This window comes from Dermochelys coriacea, chromosome 1 (assembly GCF_009764565.3).
Source record: "Dermochelys coriacea isolate rDerCor1 chromosome 1, rDerCor1.pri.v4, whole genome shotgun sequence".
In the NCBI taxonomy this organism is placed as follows: domain Eukaryota; kingdom Metazoa; phylum Chordata; order Testudines; family Dermochelyidae; genus Dermochelys; species Dermochelys coriacea.
In genome coordinates this window covers 259,519,520-259,538,453 of record NC_050068.2, presented here as the reverse complement: position 1 = coordinate 259,538,453, position 18,934 = coordinate 259,519,520, and the positions used below count along the sequence as shown (strand labels likewise).

The 18,934-nt window shown below is 47.4% G+C and overlaps 1 protein-coding gene across 3 annotated transcripts in view; it reads left to right on the top strand.

Moving 5' to 3' along the window:
- The window catches only part of PDGFB (platelet derived growth factor subunit B), a 29,201-nt gene extending 10,771 nt beyond the window's left edge, over window positions 1-18,430 (top strand). For 2 of the 3 annotated variants that reach the window (XM_038387707.2, XM_038387708.2), the window contains exons 3-8: window positions 8,757-8,853; window positions 11,811-11,891; window positions 12,914-13,113; window positions 14,890-15,031; window positions 15,448-15,615; window positions 16,978-18,430. In XM_038387707.2, coding sequence (XP_038243635.1) covers window positions 8,757-8,853; window positions 11,811-11,891; window positions 12,914-13,113; window positions 14,890-15,031; window positions 15,448-15,584 — 657 coding nt within the window. In that variant the 3' untranslated portion in view covers window positions 15,585-15,615; window positions 16,978-18,430. The remainder of the gene's footprint in view (window positions 1-8,756; window positions 8,854-11,810; window positions 11,892-12,913; window positions 13,114-14,889; window positions 15,032-15,447; window positions 15,616-16,977) is intronic. The other variant, XM_038387706.2, reaches the window with a different exon arrangement.
- Window positions 18,431-18,934: the final 504 nt, after the last annotated feature.

The following is an 18,934-nucleotide window of genomic DNA, read 5'->3' as shown; positions in this document are numbered from 1 at the left end:
TCAATGTGCAGCAGCAGTCAAAAAAGCTAACAATGTTAGGAACCATTCGGAAAGGGATAGATAATAAGAGAGAAAGTATCATAATGCCCCTATTTCAATCCATGGATGCATTTTCCAATGAAGTGAGCTGTAGCTCACGAAAGCTTATGCTCAAATAAATTCGTTAGTCTCTAAGGTGTCACAAGTGCTCCTTTTCTTTTTGAAAAATTATTAGGGGTGTGGAACAGCTTCCATATAAGGAGAGATTAAAAAGACTTGAACTGTTCATCATAAAAAACAGATTACTAAGGGGGAATATGATAGAGGTCTATAGAATCATGAATGGTTGGGAGAAAGTGAACAAGGAAGTGTTATTTACCTCTTCACATAATACAAGAATCAAGGGTCACATAATGAAATTAATAGGTAGCAGGTTTAAAACAAACAAAAGGAAGTACTATTTCACACAAAGCACAGTCAACCTGTGGAACTCATTGCCAGGGGATGCTGCGAAGGCCAAAACTATAACTTGGTTCAAAAAAGAATTAGATAAATTCATGGAGGATAGGTCCATCAATGGCTATTAGCCAAGATCATCAGGAATGCAACTCCATGCTCTCGGTGTCTTTAAATCTCTTAACTGCCAGATGCTGGGACTGGGCAACAGGATGGATCACTTGATAAATTGCTCTGTTCTGTTCATTTCCTCTGAAGCATCAGGCAGCAGCCACTATTGGAAGACAAGATACTGGGATAGACGGACCTTTGGTCTGACCCGGTATGGCCGTTCTTATGTTCTCCATTTTAGAGAAGGGAAACTGAGGCATGGAATGGTTAAAGGATGGACTCTTGGGTGCTCAAAATTAAGCACCCATTTGGACACTGAACTAGAAGTGGCCTGATATTCAGCCACAACAACGAGAGGCATCAATGTGGAAGTGCTATACCTCTGAAATCCATACCTCATTTTGTGTAAGATTTTAGGTGCCTAACTTCAGGAACCCTGGCTTGAAATTTTTGGCCTAAATGATTTACCTAAGGCTACAGGTGGTCAAAGTAAAGAATAGAAGTTATATGCTCAGATCACTCAGCGACACCTTTCTCTACAGCACTGCCTGACAGGAATAGGAATGGGAAAGAAAGGAGACATATTTTATCAGTGAAAATGGAGCATTAGAGTCAGGAGAACCTGCATTTCCCTGGAAAGTCACAAAGAGGCTGCATCTTTGGGCTGGGGATGAGCAAACACTAGTTCTTTTCTCCCCTGTCTGAACTCACAAAAACTCTGAACTAGAATCAATGGGCAGCTCTAAGGGAAGTAGAGATCTGGCTAAAGCTGTCTTGGTTGAAAAGAGTTTGTCCTATCACTGCTAGAATGCCTTGGGAACTAATAAGCCCTCCAAATTGTGCCTCCCCCTCCCACACAGCCTCATGCAAAGACACACATCCATGGATACATTAAACACCCCGTCCTCTATGAAAGTCCCTCCCCAACAAAGCATGTATCATACAAATACACACCTTTGCAAATCTGCATGTAAATACATACATGCACGCATCATACATACATTATTGTTATATTTCTGAGCACCCCCAAAGTATGCAAGGCACTTTGCAGAAGCAAGTAAAGGCACAGACCCTGCCCTGAGAAGCCTACAGAGTGAATTCAGACCTGACACAACAAGTTAAGGCATGTGCACATCTTGCTGGTTCTATTAAATTAGATTAGAGATATCCATCCATGCACCATAGAGACACCCTAATGCAAACATGTCATCTTATTCCTGGAGCATACATTCACCCACACATACATGCACCATGCAATTACCCCCTCACCTATTTCTAGTGACCCTCCCCCACCCACCCCATACATGTAGACTGCTTAGGAGAAAACACGCCATGGGAACTGGGGTCAGGTGACAAGTTTGATCCATTGAACACGTGATGAGGACAGCTTTTTTATTTTCCCAAATGGAAACCAAGCTCTCTTTTCCATTCCAACTCTGGTGCTGTTTTCCTGCCAGGGGAGTTGTGGTCGAGGGGAAGGGACTCTCCCTGATCCTCAGGCCTCTGCACTGTCATTTCTTAGTATCTGACTCCACAAAGGAGTGAGGGGGGCAAAAGACCCCTAATATTCCCCCACATAACTGCAACTGCACCTCAGTGTACCCAGTGGGAAGATGACAAACAAATGGGTTGAATCCTGGCTTGGGACAGGGGCAGGAGACAGGAATGCTCCTCCCCAAAACATCGCCTCCTGCTTTGCATCACTTCTCTCTGTCTTTTCCTCATTTTGGTCTGTCCCTGTGTGGGCACAGCAGAGGCGATGGACGTAAAGCAAAGTATGATATATCCTTTACTCCTCGTGGCTCTCTCTTCTCTTACCCCGACCACAAAAGGGAAGCAGTTGGTGCTGTCGGCTGCCCAGTGATTGTGTTTGTTTGAGCAGGGGAGTATACTTCCGCCTCGCGCACTAAACATGAAACATCATCTATGTTGGCAGGGAGGGGAAAAAAAGAAATGTGCCTATTTCTATGCATTGTGAGAGGTGTATTCATGCACATGCGCACCGACATGTGTGTGTGCGGGGACACACACACACTGTTTGGGCATTGCTTTAACACTGTCCGGTGATGTCAGAACTCAGGAATGCTGGCCCCCAGCAGTAGGGTTTTTTTGGAGGGACTGTGATGGCATTTCTCACCTCTCTCACCAGGCTGAAGATGATGCCTGCCTGAGAGGACACACCCCTGTCTCAGTTCAGCACCCTGGTAGAGTTTCCCTACCCAAACCCACATTCACAGCCCTGTCTCTCTCCCCCTCTCCACCAACCTGCAGAAGCTCCTGAAACTCCTAACTGACTGCTTAATAGCAGGCACTGTAAGAGCAGCATGCATGATGATTCCATACTGCCTATAAAGGGAGGAACTACTTGATCCTGAACTCGCATCTTTCTCAACAATGTCTGGGGGAGGGTCACTAGAAACACTGGGTTTGCATCTGATTCGGAAAGATCTGAGCTGAAAGGTGGAGTCCTTTTGGTCCCTCCACTTCTCCAATCACACCCATCTTTAAGGCCTGGGAGCCCTTCCAAGGGGAGTGTGGAAGTGGGAAGGTATTTGCCAGTTGGGAAGCAAGGATGCTAACCTATTTGTGTTTTCCCTGTGGGTCATAATAATTGCCTTGCAACCTTTAGAGAGATGGGCTAAACCAGGCGTGGCTTTGGTTTTTGTAAATTTCCATTGGCTGGGCCTGCACATTTTGAAGTCCATCTCCCAAAGAATGGGGTGGGGCTGTTAAACAGACCTAGTTTTGGCCCATCTCTAATTTACATCTTCATGGTATGAAGGCGTAGGCCTCTTATACTGTCTTGCACAAGTGAGGCTCTTGCAGGAGTGAAATGGTGCAACCATGGCAGTGAATTTCAGGATGGGTCAAATGTCTGGGGTACGCCCGTGGAAATGACAAGGTGATCGATGTGGATCTATCTCTCCCCATCAGCTGATGTGTGGGCCGGGAGAGAATGACTCTGTCTCCTATGGTATTTCCGACACTATTTATACACTGCACTGATGGGCAAATTCTTCCATTATGTTGCCCAGAGGCTGCTGTTGCTTGGGGGCTGGGGACTGTATGCCTCCTCTTCATGTCAGGGGATGGGTGGGTGAGACTGGTACTAGTAGATGGTTAGAATACAGAGGTCGAGACTGTCACTGGAATCAAGTTAGCAAAGATTGAATGGGATGTTTTAGGGAGCAGACCCTAAACTATATTTCTGTGCCCACATGGAATGGATTCTGGGAGAGATGAAGGGGTTTTCCCTGACTTGTGAGAGAGCAGAATTGGTCCCTGGGAGACAGGTGGAAGGATTCCTGAGAGGTTACCCATGGCTGGGCATGGCACTGGAAGGGTTAAATGTATCTGCCCAACCAAGGAACCAACAGCCCCTGGGGTTAAGTCAGTATGAGTCTCTTGCCAGGCTTTGCTGGGACTCGCCCGTCTTACTCCACGCTGAGGAATGTCACAGTGTCTCCCCTCACCATCCCCAATCTGAGTTTGAGGTAAAGAGAAACTTCTCCTTTTTGTACCTTGCTCTCTTCATCCTTCATGCACCCACCATGGTAGAATGACACAGTGGCTATCACCCCATCCCTGGCACCGTGATCCCTCTGCTCTGATCAGCTATGAGGTGGCTCAGTAGTTTTATAACCTACTCCCTTTCCCAGGGAGAAGAGCAGAGAGCTCAGCTCTTTTCTGCATTTTCCTCCCCCAAATCAGAGGGTCTCCCCTTCCATCCTCTCTCGTGTGGCATTTATGTGGCACTACCCAGATGTGCAGAATCACAGCCTAAAAAGGAGGGGAGGAATCCTCAGCCTGGGAGTGTCCTCAGTTTCTTTCTCCAAGCCCCAAGGGTCTTTCTCAATCCCTCCCTCTCAGTTTCACAATCTTTGCTCCCTCGGGGCCATGCATTTGCTGTGCTGTTAAATGAGGAGGAATGAGCTAGACTCTGTTGGAACCCATGACTAGCCATAGGGATCACTGCAGAATGGCAGTGCATGCTCCATTCACCGCCCTTGCAGAGACTGATCACAACACTTTTCAGCACTCCCAGCTCCTGATGGCTCAGGGAATAGGATCTGGAATCTAACCTGAGTTTTCCAAACAGCCCGGCATACATATTTCTAACCCCAGAGCAGTGAACTGGCCTCTGCAGCACTCCCTCTTCCCTCCCCACCTCAACACGGGTTGGCTCCATGCTAGACTGCCCTACTCAGCGTACATGTCTACAAGTTCAGGGGAGGGAGAGAGTCACAGTGAGTTAATGCATTTGGGTTTCATCCTTGGCATCTTGGGGTTCAAATCTCACCATAGCAGAGGGCCAAGGACTGAAATAGATATGGGCTCCTGGTCAGGACTGAGGGGCATGGGCAGAGCTGTGAGGGGGTCTCAGACTGGAATACCAGAGAGGACTGTAGGACAGGACTGAGTTAGACGTAGAACATTAGCAGAGCTGCACGTGAATTCATTTGCATCAGCCAAGGCTGCTGACATCTGAAAGTAGGGAGGAAAATCTGACACATAATAGAGACGTGCTTAGAACTTACCAGCACATGAAGATCACACTGTTCTGACTCAACACAGGGCAGGCAAAGCCACCACTGAAGAGACCCCACTGGCTTGCCCAGTACCTGCCCAGCGCTGTACACCCCTTGCTTTCATAAGCACCAAAATCATGTGACAATGTTAAACAATCACAGAAGCGTGTATGCGTCTGTCGGTGTGTATCTGCCTGCATGTCTCTAGCATGACGGCTGTGCATGCAAGTACAGAACGTAGGGAAGCAAGGGACTCGGGTTGGGAGCAGAGAGAGGAACAAAATCACTGGAGTAGGAATTCCAGGGCCTTGCAGTGGCCCAAGGCCAGGCCTCAGGCACTTGACAGCCAGCCAGGACTCCATCAAGACAAAAGACTTCTTTGATCTAGCGCAGAGTTAAAAGGAGATCATTAACCTGCTCTAGACTAATTCTCCCCCTCCCACCCCCTGCACTGCAGCAGCAGCAGTTGCAGGAAAATCCCTGGCTGCTCTGGTTGGCCCCTGGGGAGACTTCACCCTCCTGCTGCCATTCCACCCTTCTCCCAGCCATACCACAGGATCAGGTGGATGTGTTTGCTGGTAATTCCTGCACCGTGTGCCTTCCCTTCTTAGCTTCTAAGGGTCTGCTGCAACCTGTGTGTGCAGTTTCCTACTCACAGAACTTCCTCAGCCCTGGCTCTGTGACATGGGGATGCTAGGACATCTTAGGTGAGCATTCCCCTCGCACAGAACCAATTCAGAGAGGTGGGGAGAGCATAACAAGCCTCACAACTCAGGCATAGTCTCTCACAAGTCCCTCTCAGATTTAGCTTTGTGATGGGGAAGAAAGTAAGAAACTCCACAGCCCAGGCATGCAGTCCCCACTCCCAGAGCTGCTTCAGAGATACAGGTAGAGAATAATGAGGCCTACTGCCTGGGCGTGGTGACATGCTTTAGTCAAACTGATAGCATCTGCCACAAGAAAAACTTGGCACCTAAAATTCCTTCTGTGATCAGGGAGTGGAGATAATTCTTGTCATCCGGTCCCCAGTGAGTGGGCCTGCTTTTGCAATTCCTCTGCACAGCACTGATCCATAAATGCTCCTCCAGTTTTCTCTCCTCCTCCTCCCTAGCTAGCAAGGTCGCATCTCTCCTCTTCCCACTAATTCCACCAAAGTCGTGCAGTTGTATAGCACCTGCCTGTTGACCCCAGCAAGTGCCAGAGTTTAAAATAAAGTCTAATTTCCTACATGTATTAAGTATCAGGAAGGACCAGAGTCATCTGTACAGTGCAACATTCATCCACAGATGCATTTCTTGACAGGTGAAAACATTAAAAATCAATTCTAATCTCAGGTTACAAATACTTGGACTCACAAACAATCCATTTTCTAATATAAACTCCAGTGTGTGTGATACATAAATAGTACCATACAGGAGGAATACAGAGCCTTTCACTTCTAGGTCACTGGTTCCAACTAGAGTGACCATCTGTCCCAAATTGCAGTCCCAAAATGCAGAGTTCAAGTCCCGGTTGTGTGTTGAATGACTCTGGGACAGCATTTGTCCTGGATTCCCTCTGCACCTGCCTGAGGCTCTGAGGCAGCACCAGCCTCTTCCTGGTGTGTGTGTGGGGGGGGAAGGCTGAGATGGGCCTTGGCCCTCCCTCACCACAAGGCCCCTCCCCCTGCTCCTTCTCTTCCCCCTGAAGCCTTGCCCCTGGCCAGGCCATAAGCCCGGAGTCGGGCCATGGTAAGAGCAGCCCAGGGAGCCCCAGCCACTGTGGGGAAGACCCAGACCCTCCACCTGCCCTGGGTGGCATGCGACAGGGGCATGGGCTGGAGACTGCTCTTGGGCACCCTTGTACCCCGCTGAGAGCAGGTGCAGCAGGGTCTGGGGATCCCCACAGTGGCCCAGGCTCCCTGGGCAGCTCTTACCACTGCCCAGTTCCGGCTTCTGACCTAGCCTGGCCAAGGGGCAGGGCCTCAGGGGGGAAGAGGAGGATCAGGGGGTGGGAGCTCAGGGGAAGAAGATGGACAGGGATGGGGCCAAAGAGGGGGGGCAGAGCTCCTGCATGTGTCCTGCTTTTGCCTTTTGAAAAGATGGTCATCCTGGTTCCAATCCAGGTCCAGCTTGGTAATTATCAGAAGTCATCCTCATATGACAGCTGTTTGGTGGCCCCTGAATGACATGAGTTTATGGCCTCTCCGCGGTGTATCTTGGGGGAAGATGCCTACATCACAAAAAACACCATGAAAACTGGCATTAGTTGGCTCCCTTATTGGCAGCCTCCGTAGAGAGTCCAAGGATTTAGTGGGCTGGGAAACTGCACTTCTCTTCTCATCCCTAAAAATGGTCCCTAAAGGTCAGACCTGAGGCCCACTGGCAACAGAGAAGGGGGCAACAGCATGTGGGGTGAAACTTACATTGCCATTGCCTGTGTGGTACCTGCTCTGTGGAGAAACAGAGGATTCATTGTCTCTAGAGTCATCAGTCTGGCACTTTTCCCCAGCACTAAACTGAAATGAAATGTTACACGCTGAAAGCAGTTGAGCAAAGAATAATCTGGCTAAGAGAGCATTCACCAGAACCCAGGGTACAGGCATCTCACTAATAATCATATAACAGTAAAACAACCTACATTTCATAAACACATGGGGTCAAATTCTCCTCTCCGTTACAATGGAGCAGCCCGCAGGGGTTCAGCTACCACGCACTGCACAGCAACCCAATTAGGCAAGCAGCTGAAAGGCCCAACATTTCACACATGAGTACTCCAGAATAAAAAGAGCGTGGAGCTAACTGAACAGTTGAGTAATACTTTTCTCTGTTTCTTTTCCTATTATTTTGGAAATGTGTTTTAATAAGTACTTGCTTTGCCATGCCTCTACTCTGTAGTCCTGCAGGGCAGTCACAGGGACCAATTCAGAGTAGATGTAAGTGGCTAAGATTTCATTGAGCTCCATGGAATTGCACTCACTGACACCAGTTCGGAATCTGGCCTGTAACCTGGCGTTTGTAATGTCAGCATTCAAGGTTTATGACATTGAAATCCAATGTTTATGACATCACAGCCCAGCACCATGGAAATAACTGTGATGTCATAGTGCAGAGTTTGTGACTTTACTGCTGGATCAAACAGGAGTAGCAAATTGGTCTGTGAAAGAGGAGCCAGTCTCCCTTTCCACTTCTTTTTTTTAACAGTGCCCAAATGTGCACATAATTGGCCAATGGGATTTAAAAACAAACAAAACTTGCAGAACATCTGACAGATCATGAATGAGTTTCATAACAGAGGGAAATATTGGGAAGGTTTTCTCTGATATTTTGAAAACTCCAGTACTGTATGCACCAGGACTGCCAGTCACCTGGTGAGGGTCACACAATCTATCTTGTATAATGAAACTTCCCTGACTGTTGGCAAAGTATTTAGAGTTCCTCAGCGTGTAATGCTATTGCTCAGCAATTCTCAGACTTCATTCCGCAGACCACTTTGTAAGAGGCAGAGATTCTCTCATTTCGCTTCTCTCAGATTTCCCATCCCACACTTTCATGGCAGCTTTTCTCTCTCTGTTTGGCTGGTTCCCTACCTCTCCCTCCCACTGTCACCTTCCCCTTCCTCGCCATAATTAGAGCTGTTTGTGCAGGATTGGCATTCAATACCTGTGTAACACTTGTTTCCTACTTTGTTATTGTCTGGTAGGGGGACCCCATCCCAGAAGACATTTACAAGATAATGAGTGACAGCTTGGTGCGCTCCAGGAGTGACCTCCAGCGTGCCCTGCAGATAGACTCCGTAGGTAAATCTCCTCTACACCAAACATTCCTCTTCCTTCCTTACATCTCATGGTGGGAGTACCTTTCTTTTTCCAGCAGGTACACTGGCAAGGCTTACTCACTCTAAAAATCAAAACTGTAGTCTCTAGGTGCCAGTCCATCAAGCTATACTTCAAAACTCAGTTACACATAGGGCTGTGTGCTGGGGAGATTAAATAGCCTGGTGCATGGAATGAGGAGCTTGAGAAAAACCCAAGCAAGACTCTGAACTAGGAGATTCCCAGAGAGGTGGTTGGAGTGGAAGGTGAGTAGATAGGAGGTGCACAAACAGGCGAGTGAACTAGCTCATAAGCTGATGCAAAGGCACACAGGTGAATGAATGAAGTGGGCTTTGAGGAGATGCACAAGTGGATGAATTGACTGATCCATGGGTAGACAGAAAGACAGACTAGTGGGTGGTTGGGAGTTGGCCAGGTGAACTGATAGCACTCATCTAGGAGACGGTGGGGATATGTGCAGGGAGAGGAGGGATGAGAGAGCTGGTCCCCAAGTAGAATAGATAGGGAGAGGCACGGGCAGGTGGGTGGACTGGTTCACAGGTAGGTCCTTCTATAAGACGATAGAAAAGGGAAGAAGGATGTGGGATTGTGTCAGGCTGACTAAACTGGTGGTGGGATTGGAATTGCTTTGTCATTTTCTCTGGGTAATAGCTCAGAGTTTGCAGTGCTTGGGAACACCTGGCCAGGACTGAAGTCAAAGAGCAGCAGCGGCCCAGGGATCAAAGTGTGGAGGGATTGGCACATGTGGGAATAGGACCACGTGTCACGGTCGCCAGGCTGGATCAGGAATTTATTTATAAACGGTCTCTTCAGAGTGAATTCCATTCTATTCTAACCTCTGCTCCCGCCCGTCCCCCTCCACCCCCCTCGCCTTCTCTCTTGTGTTTTGTCTGTTTGTAGCTTTGTAATCCTTGCCGAGACACTATCTACGGGGGAACAGAATTTCCTGCTTTTGTTTCCTATGCCAGTCGGACCACTGGCACGTTCTCAAAAGCATTCCCGCTCCCTTTCAAAATGGCTGGGGGGGGGAGAGAACCAGCTGTGGGCTGCTATTGTTTTCCTTAAAAACAGGCGACGAGGTCCCCCCAGTTCTTCTTCTGAGTCCATGAGCCACACAATGGGGCAGCTTCCAAAATTAGAAGCACTGCCTTTTGCAAGCCTGGGTCCCCACCCGTCAGCAGCAGCAGCAATGGCCTATCAAGAAGAAGGGGGGGAGAAGGGGGACCTCGGTTTTCAATAGAAGATTTGTTTCAAGTCAACAGTGTTGCTATTTTTTCTCATCAACTCAACCTTTATGCAAAAGGCAACCCCCACCCTGGCCTGATAAAATTCCAGAGAACACAAGATGGGGGGAGGGGGAGAGACAGAGGAGATGTGTGCAGTCTGTCATGTCCTATAGCTTATGTAAGGGATACATTTCTGTTCCAGTGACTAACCACTGATATGCTTAAGAAATGAAACAGGATTCTCTTGGGAGACCAGGGGTTTGGGAATGGGCTATGAAGTCTTTCAAGTCCAGGTCATTGGTTCCACACTAAACCCAGATTAGGAAAGACTGGATGACACAGGGGATCACATATGGGACTCAAAGCTTTCATACCCAAGTTACAGATTCCAATCTGCCCTCAAGTAGTTAGTGACTGCATGTCATTACTCTTCATTGGCCTATGTGAAATCAGCCTGGTGCTGTCACAGCAGGCCGGCAGACAGGTGTTCACATCACAATATCCACCAATGATGACTTGTTAACTTGTGGGCTGAATAGAGACCAAATGCTCCTCTCACCCTTAAAAAGTGGGGTTCTCCAGGGCAGGGGTGAAGTGCATTATGGGGAGCGATAGGTGTGGGAAGCTTGCTCTGCTGTTGTGCCTGATAAAGAGAGATCTTCAGTCCAGTGCCTTGTCCCGGTCCTGAATTCACTTTAATACAATAACTCCCTGGAGGCTGATGCCCATTTTGCCTCCCACTGCAGCTACACCAGGCCACAGAAGGAGAGAGCTGCCGCTGGATGGGAGTTGTCTCTGAACACTGCTGTTGTCTGGGGCTCAGGAGGGGTCATTTACTAGAGCAACCCATGGAGACTTTGAGAATTTCTCTGTTCAGCACTTCCTATGGGAAAGCAGTGGGATGGGGGTACTGGGAACTAGGCTGACTGCTACCAGTCCTCCTCCCCTACCTCCCAATTACTCCCAGTACTGAGTTTTAACTGACGGTAATAGAGGGGAAGAGTTATTTTAAACTCATTTTTCTATTCTCATGCCAAAAAACTTGACTACCTCAAACGAGCGTGGTGGGTTGGGAGAGAGAACACAAGTACCCCACTGCCACCTCATCTAACACACTTGCATCCTGACCTCCCGCAGCCCTGCTATTCCAGTCCTGGGTCCTCCACTCAGCTCTACCAGTACCCTGCAGTCCTGCTCCGTAGCACCTCTGTTATTCCAGTCCTAGGACAAACACACAACTCTACCATTGCACTTCAGTTTTCACCGCAGCATTCTCCTGATAATCCAGCCTTGCTCCTTGCCCTCCACCCCAGCTCAGCTGATTCATCTGAATCTTGATTTGCAACTCCCTCCGCTACGCCACTTATATTCCAAATAGCTCTGCTAAAGTGCATCTCACTCTTGCCCTAGAGTATCTTCTGCAAGTCCAGTCCTCGGCCTCCCTTTAACGAGATATGCTGGTTACTGTGAATGGAGCAATATGATGAGGTGAACAAATGTAGAGACTCCCCACACCCATTGCACTTGTGACCTGAGCTGGGACTTGAACTTAAAACTCTGGACAGGACATGCTAGTGCATTAACTAGACCAATGAATCACCCAAATGCTGCCTCCTCTGTCACTTGATGCCCACACCATTGCCTCACTTTTTTAACCTCTACATTGTCTTATTTGGCTATGTCCTTCTCTTGCAGAAGAGGATGGCTCCAATTTGGACCTGAACTTAACCCGAGCCCATCCTGGTCAAAACTTGCCTCGAGGGAGACGAAGTCTAGGTGAGTGACAGACTCAGACCTAACTTCTGTGCAGGAGTTTCAGTGTAAGTGGGAGATTAGGTATACAGATACAGTACATGGGTATATACAGCCTGCATCTGTGTCCACCATGAGCATATGAATGTACCGGTGCATGTTTAAATGTGTTCACTGTGCATATGTGCAGTTAGCCACGTAACTGTGTTTGTGTTAGGGAGTCTGTGTCTGCCTCAATGCTACCAAATGTAGTCTCCTTCTTTCAGCATTGCTGTAACTGCCCCAGCGCCAGAGGTAGTGCAGACAGCAGGGTGCAGGCATTTCCAGCACTGGGTCCCAATGCTCTCCTCTGGCTGGGGCTTCACACTTGGTGTTGGAAATGCCTGAGCCCTGTCTGCATTAGCATTCACTTCATAGCTTGTACCAGTACTGGAAAACAAGCACTAGATATGCTATTGTAGTCACGTCTTGTGTCAGTCAGTGACTAACTCTGTTTCTGCTGAGTGCGCTACTGCCATAAGCAAACGTAGAGACTGCTATTAATTGTTAAGTATTGAAATTAGCTGAAATAATTCAACAGAGCGGAATGATAATGGACCAGGCCTGGTGCCCTAGCAATTGTTATTTGCACTTTTTGATTCCCAGTCCCATCCTCTGGCTCCAGCTGGGGCCAGCACGGCCTGAAAGTGTTGCAGAGGCCAAGCATTCAGCACCTACAGTAGAGGAGCTGGTGTTCGGAAGCAGGAGACCTCATTCTGCAGCAAATCACTCTGTCTCGTTACACAGCAGCACTGACTAGCCCCTGTCCTTTCCAGCCCAAGATGTTAGCTGTAGTTATTATTTATTATGTACCATCAGGATACTTGGACCTTTGAAGGAGACAGTGAGGGGCACCGAATGGGTGTAGGATGGAGAAAGAATATATATCTGTAGCTCCATGAAAGTGCGAGCCTTTGTCCGATAACCTAGTGGGGTTAGCATCAGGTTTCTGGGAGTAGCCTGTGAAGACCTATTTCACCATTTTTCTCGTGTCCCTCTATATGCAGTGGCAGATGCTGAGCCAGCAGTACTCGCAGAGTGCAAGACACGGACGGAGATCTTTGAAATCTCCCGGAGCATGGTAGATTCCACCAATGCCAACTTCGTGGTGTGGCCGCCGTGTGTGGAGGTGCAGCGGTGCTCCGGGTGCTGCAACAACCGCAACGTGCAGTGTCGCCCCACAATGGTCCACGTGCGGCATGTCCAGGTACACAAGAATCCTCTATCCTCTCCCTCCCCCTTACTTCCTTCTCTCATGGCCCCTCCACTAAAAACACAAACCAACTGCGGGGATTGCCTGTAGTCATACAAGCGAGGGGCTAACAGTGCTGGCCTCTCCATCACCGCCCTGACAATGCACCTCAGCCCAAACACACACGCACTGATACAGTGTCTTCTCCTCCTCTCCTTTCCCCTCTGTGATCTTCCTGCCTAGCCTGGCTGTAAACAGACACCTGATAGCTGACCTCTTGCTCTGATCATGCTAGCTTTTCAGTTATTAGTGGTTTCCACACTTCCTCCCAGACAGCTCATTTCAAAATATAATCCTGCCCCACAAATCTTCTGCCTGACCTGTGAGAGATTCCCTCAGGCCCTGGGCAGGCTGGGGTGTGTGTGTGTGTGTGTGTGTCTGCTTTATCAGGAAATTCCTTTCTCAGAAAAGCCACTCTGAATGAGGGAGAAATGGGAGTTGTTTTTGTGGAAAAAGCAAAGGACAGAGCAAAAGTCAGCCAGGAAAAGTGACCCGGAAATGGCTTCTCTGAGGACAGAAGTCTCTGTATTGTGTGGTTGGAAATGTTTGTCTAGTGAGCAGCGTGTGGTCTGAAGCGTGTGGGCTTTCAAGGAAAGATAAACAGCCAGTAGGTTTGATCACTGGTTGAGTGATGTTGCCAGGGCCAGTGCTTTGGGAGGATTTCAGTTCCAGACTCAAAGCAGTGATAGTATTTATAGCCTGCAGACCTCCTCAGGGAATGTGGTTTGTTAGATAAGCTAAACTAGGTCAGGCCTGGTCAGTATTTGAATGGGAAACCACCAATGCAAACGTAGGGACTGTAGGATGTGCTGCTGGAGATCTAGTAAGAGGTGCTCTTCCCTCTGAGGGTACAGCTACACTACCGCTGGGAAGTGTAAGTCCCAGTGCAGGTAGATGTACAGCCCCTAGCTCTGATTGAACTAGTGCTCTAAAAATAATAGTGTGGCTGCAGCAGCTCAGGCTAGCTGCTCAAGTACAATCCCATCCAAGATCCTAGGTACGTACTCTGGCTCTTTTTAGCGCACTAGCTCAATCAGAGCTAGCATGTGTACATCTGCTTGAGCTGGAAATTACACCCTTCAGCTGCATTGTACATGCATCTTGAATCAGTGATGCAAGGGCTGCAGAATGGTTCCCAGGAGGACTGTGTTGCCAGACATGCTGCCCTTAACATGAGATGTGAGCCCCTTGCCACTGTTAGTCATTAAATATCATGAGACAAATTCAGACATGGCTTCACTGAAGTTAGTAGAGTTGCGCTTGTTTACATCAGGTCTGAATTTCTCCTCTCTGCCATGTTGTTTTTTGCAACAGTAAGGCTTTTAACTCCAGTATCTCAATTCAGTTAATTACATTCTTCATACCCCAAAACTTCCTCTGTCAAATCTATCAGACCCAGCATTGTTCTGTATTTCTTTTCCCAGTTGTGTAATGTTTCTGGGCACTGTAAATATTTCATGCAAGAAGCAGCTGTAAGTCAGGAGTGGGTGAAGTGATTCTCTATGTACAAAGCCAAAGTCAGACCTGCCTGGCTATGTGCTACTCTACTGAAATCAGTGAAAGTTGCACTAAACTGTACCAGGCCTGGATTTGATCCGTGGATTTTAAAGTGCTTTGGGCCCTTTGGGAAGAAGGGCAACAGAGAAATAAAGGTAGTATTCATGTTGATGTAGTGGTAGTCGTAGCTGTATTTATATTTTAGATGGGTTTGTTTTTATTCTCACCCAATAGGTAAACAAGATAGAATTTGTCCAGAAGAAGCCAAACTTTAAAAAAGCCATTGTGCCCTTGGAGGATCACCTGGAGTGTCGATGTGAGGCACTGTCATCTCGGCCCTCTGGTCGTGGTCGGCCAGGTTCACATAAACACAGAGGTAAGGCTGCTGGTATTAGGGGAAGAGAGAGAAATGCTGCAAGATGAGACACAGGGCCAGAGCATCAGCTGCTGTGAATCAGCACAGCGCTGGTGAAGTCCATGGAGCTTTGCTGATTTCCAGTGACTGAAGATTTTGCCCAGAGTGTTGCTTGTGAGAGGGGCAAAAATGGGGGGAAATGGAGATGGGGAAGGGGGAAAGAAAGACAGAGGAAAGTATGGAATGGGAAAGAGGGAAAGAGCAGAGAGGAAAAGGAGAGTAGAGAAATGAGAATAGATGAAGCGAGGAAGAATGGAGGGGAAGGAAGAAGGTGGTCTTTGGCTTTCTTGTTGTAGAGATGGTGGAGAGGGAGTGGTATTTCCAGCTGTCTCCGCTGCTGCTCATGGCACGATACATTCCCATCTCTGTTTTGGCAGGTGAGTCACCATTGATCTCTGCAGCCCCTGTTTCAGTGAGACAACGAGCGCGCCGGCTGCCAGCACGAAAGAGAAAACATCGGAAGTTCAAGCATGTCCACGATAAGAAAGTGCTGAAAGAAATCCTCACAGCATAGAGGTGCTGGCCAGGGAGAGAGTGCAAGGCAGGTAACAACTGCCGCCACAGGAGGGGGGGCACTTTGGGAAGTGAGCCAGGTCTGCTCTTCTAGTCATGGGAATCCCCTTCCCACACACAAGCACTGCCTACGCACCTCAACTGCTACCCACACACCTGCTGCTACTTCCAGCCCTGGGCCTCACGCACAGTTCTGCCCAGGTATCTCAGTTCTGCAGCTCTTGTTATTCCAATGTAGGGCCAAGATGCCCAATAGTGCCAAATTGTGTGATCTAATGAAGTAACAGGACTAGCCTGGTACTCATCAAATTCATCCCACTTATGATTTATCACATTTGAACTCATTCTTGCAGAGGTGAAAGGTTTATGCATTAATTCCACTTTGCCACTGAGCCCCACTCTACCACCTCCTTTAAAGCTGAGCAAGCCCATCCTCTATATCAAAAAAAACACTGGAGACCATTTTATTTGTCTATTATGTGGAGCTCGCTCTGATCTTCCTTCATGGATTGAGTTTCCACTGGAATTGGAGAATTAATGTCCATTTTGTAGTCTCTATTGCAGGATTGCTTTTTTTAGTTTTTTGGTTAAAATGGTGGAAGGACATAAAAGGAGCAGCACTTCGATGAGTCTCGCTGTCCTAACAGGAAGTCTGAGAGCATAACAAAGATTAAAAAAAGCAACAGGAGAACTGGAGTCTTGGAATTAAATCTGGAGCCTTTCAATTCTAGGGGCCTGACTCTCTCACTTACAGAGATGTAAATCAGGAGTAACTCCATGGACTCCAATGGAATTTCACTGGTGTAAAGCTAGTGTGAGTTAAAAGAGAATCAGGCCTTAGGTTCTCAATAGGCTAGGCCTTTTGAGACAGTGAAAGAACTGTGGTCTGAGCAACTTGAAGCCAGGAGTCTTCTAACCTCACCTTTAGCACTAGGGCTGCTCTGGGTTTTGTGTTCTGCCATTTTAACCAAAAAAATACACCTCTGGTCCCTAGCTAGCCCAAGAATCCAAATGCAAGGGTGATGTGCTACTATTTTTGCTCCTGTGCCAAGCTTAGCTGGGTCTGTCCTGGAGATAACCAGAAGACCAGTGGCTTGGTCTCCAGTGCTATTAATGACAGGTTTCAGAGTAGCAGCCGTGTTAGTCTGTATTCACAAAAAGAAAAGGAGTACTTGTGGCACCTTAGAGACTAACAAATTTATTTGAGCTCCCGAAAGCTTATGCTCAAATAAATTTGTTAGTCTCTAAGGTGCCACAAGTACTCCTTTTCTTAGTGCTATTAATGTGCTACTTTAAGAAACCCTCTCACTCTACTCTTCCCCTTCCTTCTTTGTTTCTTCTATGATAATGTTTGCTTTATTCTAATTCAGTGTCTGTGTTTGTTTCACTTTTAGGTTTATTTAATATACAGCAAAACCTGCCTTAGATATCACCTCTGAAGAGAAACCACCTGTCACGAGCAACTACTTGCAGAGGCCACAGAACACAACCACTCTCTGGTGTGCAAACCTTTGAAGAGACCACTTTGTACAAACGACCACTTTTGCTAACTCCCATGAGTGGTCGCTCTTGGCAGGTTTTACTGTATTTGCTGTATTGCCCCCATGGGGTCCTCGGAGTGATAACTCTTCCTCTCTGTCGGTCTGTCTCGGTGCCCGAGTCGGACGGCAAATGGTGCTTCCCTTTCCATGACCGGACCGTCTCCCTAGATTTCCCTCTCTTCATTTATTAAAAACATTTAAAGTTTTCCAAAAAAAAAAAAAAAAAAAAACACGTTAGAAAAAAAGAAAAAGCCACATGCAACTGGAACCAGATGATGCCTTTTCTACTGCAGAGGATAGAACGGCAAATGGGAAAAAGAAAAATGGGTCAATATTCTTTTGAGGGGGAAAAATGGGAGGGGGGAAATGGGAGCAATTTACTTCCTTTTCCCTCTTCTTCTTGGTGAGGGTGAGGGACCCTGGCTGAGAGATCAATGATTGTGATGGACATGTTTTAAAGCAGGCAAACCTCAGATTGAGAGAGGAAACCAATGATGGAAAATGCACTAAGGACTTTTATTGTCCCGTCTGGACAGATTTTTGTGTGTGCGTGCGTGTGTGTATGTATGTATATATATATTATTTTAAAAACCACTAAAATGTACAACATCTCGGGGAACAGAAAAAATGAAAGCAAAATGCATTTATCCCATCCACCTCTGGGGCAGACTGGAAGACTTCTGAGGCAGTGGGAAGGAGTGGACCAGCTGGCAGAATCATTCTCCCTTCTCCTGGCCCCCTGACAAAGGATGCTGTCTTTGCACATGGCTGTAGAGGTTCGACTTTCCAGTCTGGGGACTTGGGTTATTGTTTAATTCACATTGTATGTATATATCTATCTATCTGGTTTTAAAATGGATTTGTTCCATGGTGGGAGGATCTGCAGGCATGTTTGTGCATCAGCTCAGGTGGGCTAGAAGAAAAGCAAACTTTCCACGACTTTACCCAGTGTGTGTGGGGTGCAAAATGTGGTGCACAGAGCAATGTCCCTCACTCTCTTTCTCCCTGTACAACTCCCTGCAGGATACAGAATGACAACACAATCAACCAACGAAATACAGGCTTAGAAACATTACTCATCAGAACAAACTGTAACTGGCTGAACAGTGATCCGGAGGCAGGATAATATTTCCAGAAATATCTGAGAGCAGAATAACCCTTTCATGGATGTTCTTATATCACAACTCGCAGTTGCTCTCCCCGTCTCTATGTCCCTGGCTCTCCCATTTTCCTCCCCATTTTTCTCTCTCAACACACACGAGGATTTCCTTAACTTACATTAAAGCTCTTTTCAGTTTCAAAAGCACTATAGATCCAAGGAATTTCTTGGGCAGTTGAAGGGGTTTGGGGTGAGGGTGAGGGTAAGGGGAGAAAGTGAATCTACTTCACAGCAGTGATTACAAACAGAAACAATCCCCTGTGGTGAAAGAGCATTGATGACTGGTGTCCTGACCTTCATGGGCATCTTCGAGAGCCGTAGAAGTCTAGGTGGCGGAGGACAAAATGATTCTTCAGATAGGGACCACCTGTACACACAATTACTAGGACATTGTTATTTATCATATGTATTGAAGGAGACGACCCAGTCATGGACCCACTGTGCTGAGCACTGTATAAACATACAAAACAAAAACTGTCCCTGCCCAAAGAGCTACTATGTAAGCTAGAGCTATAACTTTCCTTTCCCAGCTGCCTCTCCTTATTCCATTTCCTTTACTGTGATCATTCTCCATGGGAGAATGAGGCAGAAGGGGAAAATATGCAGTACTCTCTCCATGGGGAATAACCCCTCTCATGGTCACTCAGTACA